Source organism: Cordyceps militaris (assembly GCF_000225605.1).
Source record: "Cordyceps militaris CM01 unplaced genomic scaffold CCM_S00002, whole genome shotgun sequence".
Classification (NCBI taxonomy): domain Eukaryota; kingdom Fungi; phylum Ascomycota; class Sordariomycetes; order Hypocreales; family Cordycipitaceae; genus Cordyceps; species Cordyceps militaris.
Window position 1 is genome coordinate 1,310,227 of NW_006271970.1, and position 12,583 is coordinate 1,322,809.

Consider the following 12,583-nt stretch of genomic DNA (forward strand, 5'->3'; position numbering starts at 1 on the left):
AGACGGACAGTTGAGGGCGGTTGGGTCACATTCCCCCAGAAACTCTGAATCCCGCGCGAGCAACATGCAAAGTCACACCCTTCCAAGCAGAAGCGCCGTCAATCTTGCGCTGCCGCTGCGGCCGAATGTCAGCCAGCGCAACCAGGACAGCCGAAACTTCTTTACCAGCAACACAACGGCTAGCTCGACTGAGGCCATCAACGGCCCTGTTCGCGAGCCTACGCGAGAGCAGCCCCCAGTCAGCGACCGACTAATTGTTGGAGTTGATTTTGGCACCACCTTTTCTGGGTCAGTATCGACGCGCTCTTGATCCCTACCCAGATCGCACGGCTAACTGTGTCGGCGCAGTGTTGCGGCTGTCTATACCTCAAATCCCGACGACATTGACATTATAAAAACATGGCCTGGAAGTAACGGCATCACCTCGGACAAGGTGCCGACCGAGATTTCGTACGATGTCCCGGCCAACGCGACGGAAGGGACTGATCCCAACGTGAAATGGGGCTTCCAATTCAAACCCGAGGAGTCTCGGTTGCGTTGTATCAAGCTGTTCCTTGATCGCTCGCAAAAGCTGCCCTTCTATGTCAGTCCACTCGACACAGCCGCGCAGCTCAAGCGCTTCAACAAGAACGTGGTCGACGCAGTCAGCGACTACCTCACTCAAATATACAAACATACCATGGATACGCTGACGCGGCGCTACGGCGAATCCTTTATGGCCTCGACAAAGGTCGACTTTGTTCTGACTTGCCCGGCGGTATGGAGCGATGCCGCAAAGAATACGACGCTGCAGGCGGCGGAGCGCGCCGGCATGGGCAGCCGTTCCGAAATTCAGATGATAAGCGAGCCCGAAGCCGCAGCCGTATATACACTGAAGGCCATTCAGCCAAACCATCTAAACGTCTCTGACAACTTCATCGTCTGTGATGCAGGTGGTGGCACTGTTGAGTTTGTCAACCCGTTGGTCATCGACACAAGCCACTTCTTACTGACAATTTGACAGTCTCATCGCATACGAAATCAAATCCTTAAAACCGTTACGAGTTGAAGAATCTGCCGTGGGAACCGGCGGTTTGTGCGGCAGCGCATTTCTTAATTACAGATTCGAGGAGCATGTCCGCGGTAGACTGGGCCAAGCGCGCTTTGACGAAATGAAGACAAAAAAGGGCAAAACGTGGCAGATGGGTCTCAAATACTTCGAAGAATTTGTGAAGCGTAATTTCAACGAGGAAGAGCACCAGGAGTTCAATGTTCCGTTAGTACGCCACCTTCAACAACTACCACTGCCCATCGCTAACAGAATTAGCTTCCCGGGTCTGGCCGACGACGAAGAGGTCGGCCTTGACTCTGGCTTCTTGGTCATGACTGCAGAGCAAGTAAAAGACATTTTTGAACCTGTCGTCAAGGAAGTATGCGGTCTCGTGCAGGGTCAAGTCGACAACCTCCGCGCCAAGGGCGCTATGGTATCCGGCATTGTCTTAGTCGGCGGCTTCGGCCAGAGCGACTACCTGTACCGCAAATTAAAAGGACACTTTTCGAGCGCGGCGCCGCCACCGTACAGCGAGCGGCCGACACACGCCACAGTGAGCGCAACGGAGGAGGCCAGCTCGATCGAGGTGATGCAGCCTGTGTACGCTTGGACGGCGGTGGTGCGGGGCGCAGTGCTGCGCGGCCTCGAGGGCAACATGGTCATCTCACGCAAGTCACGGATGCACTACGGCACGTCGTACGCGACCGTCTATGACGAGGATCGGCACTCGGTCAGCGAGCGGTACTGGTCGCCGCTGTGGGAGCGCTGGATGGTATCGGACCGCATGCAGTGGCACATTGCCAAGAGCGAGTCCCTTTCCCCGCTCGCGCCCATTGCCTTTCACTACACGCGCAACTTTCGCCCCGGCCAGTCCCTCATCGTCACTGATGACCTGATTTCCTGCGACGCCGATGAGCCGCCCGCCGCCTTTACGCGCGACCTTGTCAACGTCTGCACACTGACAACGGACCTCAACGCCGTCCCGCGTAGCCTCTTTACGCGACTGACGACGACGCGTGGCGTCGAGTTTGACAATTTGGACTTTACGCTGGAAATGATTGTTGACAGTGCGGGGTTGGGCTTTGAGCTCAAGGTGGACGGCGTGCGGTATGGTCGTGTCGAAGCCGAGTTTCATTAAATACACATGTTGGTTGAGGTATGCGATAAAATGGTGTGGCAAATAGTATAGTCGAATCTCTGCGATATCTTATATATAGAGAAACAAAGTGGTTGATGCCACTTTTCAGCATAGCGTCTCTGCTTTCTTATTTACGCTGACATGGTGCACATTCTCGTGTTGGGGTGCTCCCTGCGCTATTCCTCCTGACCCATCGCTTCCATGGCGGCGGCCAGCGTCTCGTCACTGTGCATGCTCTCCAGCGTGCTCTCCAGGACGGCCCGGCAGCGGTCCCTGTACTCGAGCGCGAGCGCCTGGCAGGGCGTCAGCCGGGCGCGGTCCGCCTCGCCCACCTCGACGTCGGTCTCCTGGAGGCGCTCCAGTTCCTGCAGCACCTTGTTTTGGATGACGGCCGCCGTCTGCGCAAAGTACGGCAGGCACGCGCCTGTGACCCGACCCGTTAGCAACAGCAGCCGTCTCCGGCGGTCTGCCTCGCCGTCGTCGTCGCTGCCCTCGACGGGAATCAGCCGCTGGGAAGCGTCACCCGGTGCCAAGGACGTAAAAATGTCCCACACCATGTCCGGCTGCACGTGCTGAAACGCGGGGGTGATGGCATCAGCGTGCGAGATGTCGAAGCCGGCCGCGATGCTGGGCAGCCTACCACGCGCGAGGATGGAGCTGGCGTCGCGTAGGGGCCGTGCTGAGACGAGGTACTCGTCCGATGCCGCTGTCGGCCCGTCGCCGCCGCCGCGCTTGCGCACGTGGACGTAGTCGTTGTGCAGGGCCGCCGTGGGCGGAATCATGAAGCCGTAGCCGAGGAGTAGCTCCGCGTTGGTCTTGGCGCTGTAGTTGTTGAAGACTTGCTCGCCCGGCTGGTGCGCGCGGCCGGTACGCAGCGCGCAGGTGCCGTCGGCGCCGCGCTCCCACCTCACGGGCGCCGTCATATCGTGGTTGCCAATGTCAAAGAGTGGGAGCAGCACGGAGAAGTCGTCGGCGCCGACGCCCGCGGGAAGTTGCTGGCGCTGCTCGTCGGACAGCACGAGGCTGGGACGGAAGCTGCGGCTGGAAAAGATGGCATAGGCCCAGCGGTAGAGCTGCGGACGAAACTGCTCCGCGAGACGCCGGTTCGTCTCCTTCTCCCCCCCCCTCCTCCGGCGCGTCGGCGGAGCGGAAGGCGGCCTCGATGGCGGCCAGCTCCTTCCGCAGGTCGGCGCGGATCCGGGCCACGCCGACCTCGAGGTTCGTGCCGTCGAGCAGCTCGGCGTCGTCGTCGTCCCAGAACGGCGGCAGCAGCCAGGCGGCGGCGTCCTCGGGCTGCGGCAGCGCGTGCAGGTACGGGTACCAAAAGGAGGACGCGCCGGCGAGGTACTCGCGGACGAGGAGCAGTCGGCCCAGGACGTGCGGCGGCAACCCGGCGCGGAGTAGGGCGCTGGCGAGCGGTGGTGGCGCTCCGGCCGCGCGGCCGGGGCGGATGGCGTCGAGGTAGGAGAGGGAGAGGGCGGCGGGGAGCCGCACGATGGGCTCGGAGGCGTAGTCGCCCGGGAGCGGGTGCGGCGCGGAGGGCTGCACGCGAAAGGAGAGCCCGGTGGCGGCGTCGTGATAGATGGCGACGGAGGGGTGGAGGGTGGCGCCGTGGGAGACGGCCCAGGCGACGAGGGCGTCTATCTTGGCGGCGGAGGAGGTCATGATGAGGGAAGCATGCTGGGGATGCCCTGCATAAACGGTTGTAGGCGCGTGAAGAACCGATGCTTGGCTATCGGTTACCTCATGGTGATGGCCTGGTGGAGGATTTTTTGGGAGGTCCGGGAAGCGGAGCCCCACGATTGGGTAGAAAGGTTGTGAATCGTAGGATCACGGCATGGAGTCAGAAGAATGCATTTAGCAAAACTGGAATGCTATATGGCTTCTTTGCGATATGCAAAAATATTTCAAGCATTCTCATTCGCTAGCAGTAATTTGGTCAAGGTGGTGTCACCAATTCATGCGTCCATATGCCGCGGCAAAAGCAAATGAGGCTCCATATGACAGATATCATTATATAAGACAACTGGGGAAGATTAACGCTGGATCTTTTCAATACAGTACGTACCCTTACTATTAGGCATAAGAGTTCGGCAAGATAATAATATATTCGCTAGCTACTATATAGGTGGCCTATAGCCCTAAGAGTACTATATATATACTATACACATAATAATATACCTTATTACCTATAGTAGTAACCTTACTATTAAATAAAACTAAATAATCTTACCTTATATATAGATAAACTAATTATACTTTATTATATATAAAGATACTTCTTTTAAAGCTAAGCTAAATTATAAGTATATATAAGTCCTATAAATAAAAAGAAGAAACTAAATAATCTTACTTTATATATAAATAAAAACTAATTATATTTTATTATATATAAAGATAATTCCTTTATATTAAAGAATCTTTATACTTCTATCCTATTTACCTTATCTATCTTATCCTTATTTATATTATTAATTAACTTTAATACCTTTATATTCTACCTAAGTTTCTTTATATTTAGCTTAATAGGTATTAGGCTTAATATATTTATATTTATATTCTTAGGATTAATAAACTAACTATCCTTAGGATTAGAGAACTAGCCTTTATTTATTCTAAATATATACTACTTTTAGTTTTAAATTAGCTTAACTAGCTTTAGTTACTATAATATAGGCTTCTATCTAGACTTTAACTTTAACTTTATTATTTTAATTACTACTTTAATTACTTTAATAACTATACTTATTTTAGTTATTAAAAGTATTATATTTATTATATTTTTAGCCTTTTTTACTATTATATACTATATAAGGTTACTATTAAATTCTAGCTTTAATATTAGTTATTATATAAATATATACTTTACCTATTAGTATATATAGCTCTTTAGGCCCTTTATTATAAGGATATCTAGGGTATAGTTTACTATATTAAGGTAGTAAAATATACTAAAGGCTATATAGGTCTATTTTATAGGTTATATATTAATATTATTAACTATTTTTTTTTATATTATTTTATATATAACCTTTAATATAATAGTAGTAATTAAGTAGTTTATATATTATATATTAAAAAGCTTATATTTAAATATAAAGATAGTATTAAGTAGGTATTTATTAGATTTTTATATAGTTATTAGTATATTAATATATACTTATATAAATATAACTTCTTATTATATAATAATTATATTTATCTTTATTATTTAGTATATAAAGTTAATATTATATAAGACTATATTAGGCTTATCTATAAAGGTATAAGCTATAACTTTATTAATTTAATCCTTTATAGCCTTTACTATCTCCTAACCTAGTTAAGGTCTTTAGAGTTAATTCCTTATTATAGTAGCTATCTCTCTTATAATATATATTAGCTCCCTTATATAGCTTTTAAGTAGTTTAGTATTACCTTCTAGGTATACTACCCTAATAAAGGTAGGTAGTAGTATTATAAACTATCTAGTATCTTAGTATAGCCTTACTAGGGTAATATTTATCTTAGTAATTAGGTCCTTTAGGTAGGTAAGTTCTTAGTATATTATCTTATTATTTTTCTTTAAGGTATTTATAATTCTTTATATCTTAGCTATATATACTTATAACTTATTAATAATATTAATCTTATTTACTATATATAAGTTATTTTAAACTATATTATATATATCCTCTTATAAGTTATATAAATACTTATATTCTATCTTAACTAATATAATATTATACCTAGCTACTCTTTATAGTACTATTAACCTAATATTAATATAGCTATTAGATTATATAATAGAAGGTAGTAGCTTAGCTATTAACTAAAAAGGTATTTACTATAACTATATATAATACTCTAAGTGTATAATTCGAATTAAAGCCAATTTAGTATTTATAAAGGTAAAGAGTCTAAATACTTAGAGAGCTATATATAATATACTATAAGTACTAGATATATAGTAACTAAGGATTTATAGTAAGTATAAATTATATAGGATAACTAATCTACTATAAGGTAGAAAGGGCTAGAGTTACCTTAAAGAAAAATTAGTTATAAGATTAATAAGACTTATAAGTAAATTAAGCCTAAATTAAGACCTTAAATAAACCTATAAGAATAAGATTAGTTTATATAAGTTTTAAATAGTATTTAAATAGTATTTAAACTCTAATTAAAAAGATAGGTTATTTTCTTTTTAATTATTATAAAATAAAAAGAATATTTCCTAAAAGGAAAAAAGGAATAAGCTTTAGTCTTAATAAGTAATATAACCTACTTTTTACTTTCTTATCTTTTTACCTAATCTAATCTTATTATTATAATTCTAAAGCTTTTAAAAAAGGATTATTTAGAAAGAAAATAGAAAATCTTACTAAAAATAAAATTAAATTATAAAAAAAAAAAGGTATCTTAACTCCTCTATCTCTTTAACCTCTTTTAGAATATCCTCTTATTATACTAATAAAGAATAATATAATTTAAAAAATTAATAATTTTCTTAAAAAGGCTAGAAATAGTATATCCCCTTTACTAGATAAAGAAAAGAAAAAGATCTAATAATAGATCTATAAAGCTAGGTAGAAAAATACTTTAAAAAAGGAGTTTTAACTTTTAAAGACTAAGTTAAATAAAAGAAGCTATTTATTATAAAAAGAAAGTAATAAAGATAATTACCTTTTTTAAGATATTTAGATTTAAAATATTATTAAACTACTAAACTAATATAACTTTTAAGTCTATAATTAATAAAAAAGGGATTTATAAAAAGCCTTTATAATTAACTTAAAGAAATTTTATAAAAAATCTTTAAAAATTATTTATATTTAGAAATATATAGACTTAGCCTATTAGGCTAAATAGGATTAATACCTAAATAAGCTATTATTAAATAAGTAAAAAAAATATAATAAAAACTAGGATTACTTTATAAAATAAAGTAAAGTCTTATTAAAAGACTTTACTAACCTAGAGATAAATATAGCTATTACCTTTAAGTCTACTAGGTAGGGGTTAAGCTAGTACTTTATAGATTTCTATCTTTACCTAGATTTACTAAAAAAGAAAATATTAATACTCTTAGAAGTTAAAAGAGTTTAGTAATACCTTATAAAACTATAAAAGTAATTATAGAAAAAGATTATTAATTATACTAATAAAAACCTAAAGATAAAAAAAGAGGTAATCTTAGCTATAACCTAATATTAAAAAAGTAATACTTTAAAATAAAGACTTTTAAACTAAAAACTATAAGAAGGTATAAATAAAAAGTATAAACTAAACTATAAGAATAACTATTAAGATTAAAATAAATTAAAATTAAATTATTAAGAAAGACTATATATACTTTATTAAAAAAATAAATATTCTCTATTTTAAAGAAAGAAAGAAATTATTTACTATAAATATAATAAACCTAGGTATATTATACTAAAATATCCTAAGAATAAAAATACTAATAAGCTAGACTTAGGAAAAGGAAACTAGATAGTATAATTAGTTCCTTTACTACTCTAATCTATACTAACCTTTTAAAACTAAAAATATAAAGCTTAGAAAAAGAGTTATAATTAAAGCCTAAAATAAGCCTAATATAAGAAAAACCTATATAAAAGAAAATAATAGCTAAACCTTTTTATATAATAAGTATTAAGACTAATAAGGTATATATAGGGTAAGAAGTAAAGTTATTATATTATATAACTTCTATCTAATTATATAGTATAGGTAAGTATTAGATATACTAGGTAATAGGAGATTATTCTTCTAGCTTTAAAGCTACTTATTATTATTCTTACTTAATCTATATTAACTAAGAAAAATAACTAAAAATAATTATAAAGAATAAAATAATAACTATAAAGAATAAAATAATAACTATAAAGAAAAGTAGTAACTACTATAACTACTATAATATACTATAATAGTAGCCTAATTCTCCTACTTATTAATAAGTATAATAGTACCTATTAATATACCTAAATTACCTTTTTCTTCTAGGTATAAGGTAGCTTATAGTTATACTAAGTATAAGGTAGCTTATAATTATATTAGGTATAGGGTAGCTTATTACTATATAAGGGGCTTTACTACTATATAGAGGGCTTTATAATTATTATATTTTTTATTTTTTATTTATAAGGTAATTTAACTTAAAAACCTATATAAATAAATTTTATAGAAAATAAAAGTTATACTATAAACTATATTTAGTAAGGGTACCTTATCTTAAAGGCTATAAAATATATAAGGGATTACTAGCTAAAGTATATTAAACACTATACTAGTATTAAGTATACTATACTAGTACTATATTAATATTAAGTATACTATACTAGTATTATACTAGTATTATACTAGTACTAAGTATACTATATTAATACTATACTAATACTAAGTATACTAATTAACTATAATAGTCTTAAGAGTAATAGAATAGTAATAAACTTATAAAGGCTTAGGCTTTTATAAGATTATAATTATAAAGAAGCCTTAATAATTATAAGACTTATAAAGCTTTATAACTTATAGTTATAAAAAGCTTATTATAATACCTTTAAAGGATAATACCTTAAAAGTATAATACTAATTAGCTTATAATAGTCTTAAAAATAATAAAATAGTAGTAAACTATAAAAAAGCCTTAATAGCTATAAGACTTATAAAGCCTTATAACTTATAACTATAAAAGGCTTACTATAATACCTTTAGAAGGTAATACTTTAAAAGTATAATATTAATTAGCTTATAATAGTCTTAAAAGTAATAAAATAATAGTAAGCTATAAAAAAGCCTTAATAGCTATAAAACCTATAAAGCCTTATAACTTATAACTATAAAAGGCTTATTATAATACCTTTAAAGGGTAATACCTTAAAGGCTTAGTATTAATTAGCTTATAATAGTTTTAAAAGTAATAAAATAATAGTAAATAGAAAGCTAGCTAGCCTTTAAAGGGTAATACCTTAAAGGCTAGTACTAATAAAGGTATTAATAAAGAGCTAGTTAGCCTTTAAAGGGTAATACTTTAAAGGCTAATACTAATAAAGGTATTAATAAAAAGCTAGCTAACCTTTAAAAGGTAATACCTTAAAGGCTAATATTAATAGTACTAATAAAGAGTTTATTATAATACCTATAGAAGGTAATACTTTAAAGGTATAGAGCTAATTAATTATAATATTTATAGAGTAGTTCTAATAAGTAATACCTTAAAGACTAAAGGCCTTAAAAGTATAATACTTTTAGAATAAACCCCTAGAAAATTATAGCTTAGGAGGTACTTAGTATAATCTTAAATAATACTTATACTTATAAAAGGCTATTTTTAATAATAGCTTAGTTATAATATTAATAGTATTTTTAATACTTAGAATTTAACTAAAGTTTAATTAGTATAGTATATTTTTATTATATAACTAATAGTATTAGATATCTATATACTTTATATAAAGGTATTTTTAAATATTAAAAGCTTAGGTAATAGTATTAGAGTTATTAGTTTAAATAGTAGTCTTAGTATAAATAGGCTTTTTTCTTAAGGGTTTTTATAATAATATAATAAAGCTATTAAATCTAAATAGCTTCTTAGGCTATATTATACTAGAAGATATACTCTATTTTAATAATTAAGTATATAATAATATTCTATAACTTTAAGTATTAAAATATAATATTACTCTTTAAGGTAATAATAAAGCTATTAATAGATTTATATATTTATTAATAGCTAATATAATTAATATTATAATAAACTTAAGGTTCTTTATTAAGTCCTATAAAAATAAGTTTATAGTTAATAGTATTTTTAATATATTATAAAAGCTATTTTAAGCTAATAATATATTCTACTAATAGGGTAGCTATAAATCTATAATAATAGCTAATAATAAAGTAGATATTAGGCCTAAAGTAGTTAAAAAGATAAATTAGGCCTTTATAGGTCTTAGTATACTAGCTATTCTTAATAGTTAGCTATTACTTAATACTTTTAATAGTAAGACTTATTAGTAGGTTATAAGGTTTATAGTTAAGAAGGCTAGCTTCTTTTAAAAGGGCTTTAGTATATCTACTCTAGAAAAGTATAAGGGTTTTTATATATTAGTCTTAGTAAATATTAATACTAAAATAGTAGCTAATAAGGCTTATATTTATTATCTTATAAGTATTTAATAGGGCTTTCTTAATCTTTATAATAGTAACCTTATTTTTATTAATAATAAGAAGATTATTAATATAAATTATAATAATTAAGCTATCTTTATAGATAAATAGGGAATAATTAAACTATATAGGCTTAAAGCTAAGACTTTAAAGTATTTTATAAAGAGTTATATACTAGATCTATAGGGCTTACTTTAGCTTATATAGAGACTTTAATAGCTTCTATACTTTCTTAAGGTATTCTTTTTAATATCTTTTAAGTATTTTAATATAGACTTTAGTATTTATAAGACTATAAAGAAAGGTAGTTTTAATATCTATTTACTTAACCTTAAGGTCTAGAGTAGCTATAATTACTAGTAGTAAGTATAGTATTAAAATTTTTAGTATACTTATAAATATTTTATAGTAATTAAGTCTTTTATATTAATTAAAGCTTTTTACTATATACTAGGATTTTTAGTAAATAACCTTATTATTAGTACCTTTTTTAAGTTTATATACCTATTTACCTAGAAGGATAGTCTTATTTTTAGGCCTATTAACTATAATTATAATATAGTTCTTTATTAAAAAGTTATACTTATTTACTATTAAGCTTTTTTACTTTTATAAGTTAAGTATAAAGAAGTTAGGCTTAGGCCTACTCTAGACTAGGCTTAGCCTAAGGCTACTATAGGTATACTCTTAGTATACCCCCTTTATATACTAGAGTAGATAGATAGACTAGCTTTTCCTCCTTTCTTACTTTATAAGAGAGTTAATACTATTATAATACCTATCTATAGATACCCTAGGGCTAGTCCTTAATATTAAGGTAAAGAATAGCCTACTTATATATTATAAGTTCTTTATTATAGATAAGGTAACTAAATATAGTAAGGTTTATTATATTATTAAGATTAGAGTAAAGTATATATTAGTAGTTTTAAGATATTAAGACTAATTTAATTAGAATTTTAATCTATATTATAAGTCTTTCTTCTTACTTAATAATACTATTTAAAGCTAGGAATAAGGGTATTTTAAAAAGGTTAAATAGTATCTTATTAATATTAATAGTAAAGATAAAATATAAAGTTAATTAAATATTTAGTAATATTAGTTTAAATTTATTATTACTTAGTATATATAAATAGCTAATAAAGTTATTATTATTAGCTAGGTTATAGATATTATTATCTTTATTAGTAATTCTTAGTATTACTAATATAGAGAATATAGAGGGTATTATTTACTTAGGCTTTATAGTTAAAATAGTAGGTATATTATAGTACTTTACTATAGAGCTTTTACTAGTAAGTAAGTTATAGGTAATTAGAGTAATTTCTATATACTCTTATTTCTTACTAATTACCTATTAACCTAAAGAGTAGTATATAGTTTTACTCTTATAGCTTAAGGTAAGGTTATTCTATTAAAAAAGGTTATATTTAAAATCTTTAAATAACTAATTAGGCTATTCTTAAAAGATAATATTATTAGTAATTACTAATTTATTAAGTTTATTAGTATTTAAGATAATATAGTTAGTTTAACCTTTATATCTAATTAGGATATATAAGATAGTTTTAAGAATTATTTTTAAAATATAATAAGAGGTCTTTTATTATTTATAACTACCTATAATTTATAAATAACTAAGGTTAGGTTTATCTCTAAACTATAGTTTATAAGGAGTTATTAGTTTATTATTCTTTATTATAAGGATATACTATTAAAGAGTAGTATAGGCTTATACTATAACTAGCTAGAATTTAATTAGTACTTTTAACTAATATATAGTAAAAAAAAGCTTATTTTATAATATCCTATTCTTAACCTTAGTAATACTATTCTATTAATACTAATTAATAGTAGAATACTATAGGTATATACTTAAGGAAATATAAGAGTTCTTAAACTAGGTTATAATATTCTCCCCTTTCTAATCTAGCTAAATAAAGTAGTATTTATATTCTAAATATTCCTATATTTTTAGAAAATTTAGTATTATATTAAGTAGCTAAGATTTCTTTTTAATAGGGAATAGCTACTATATTCTAGTATAATTATTAATAATAGTAACCTAGTATTAATCCTTCTTTTAGGAGGTAGGTAATAATAGGTAGCTCTAAAGCTAGAAGAATAATCTACTATTACCTAGTATATTTAGTACTTACCTATACTATATAACTAGATAGAAGTTATATAATATAATAACTTTACCTCTTACCCTATATATACCCTATTAGTTCTAATAGGTTATAAGCCTAGTAGTACTT

General features: G+C 33.3%; 2 protein-coding genes across 2 annotated transcripts; one reads left to right on the forward strand and one right to left on the reverse strand.

The window, feature by feature from the left end:
* Positions 1–64: 64 nt before the first annotated feature.
* Positions 65–2,168, forward strand: CCM_02360 (Hsp70 family chaperone; the record flags this gene model as incomplete). The annotated part of the gene is made up of 4 exons (XM_006667512.1): positions 65–288; positions 349–960; positions 1,004–1,255; positions 1,307–2,168. The coding sequence occupies 4 exons, from the start codon at positions 65–67 to the stop codon at positions 2,166–2,168; spliced, it is 1,950 nt and encodes a 649-aa protein (XP_006667575.1).
* A 176-nt stretch (positions 2,169–2,344) lies between these two features.
* Positions 2,345–3,833, reverse strand: CCM_02361 (SET domain protein; the record flags this gene model as incomplete). The annotated part of the gene is made up of 2 exons (XM_006667513.1): positions 2,345–3,209; positions 3,250–3,833. 2 exons carry the CDS (start codon positions 3,831–3,833, stop codon positions 2,345–2,347), a joined length of 1,449 nt encoding a protein of 482 aa, XP_006667576.1.
* Between the last annotated feature and the right edge of the window lie 8,750 nt (positions 3,834–12,583).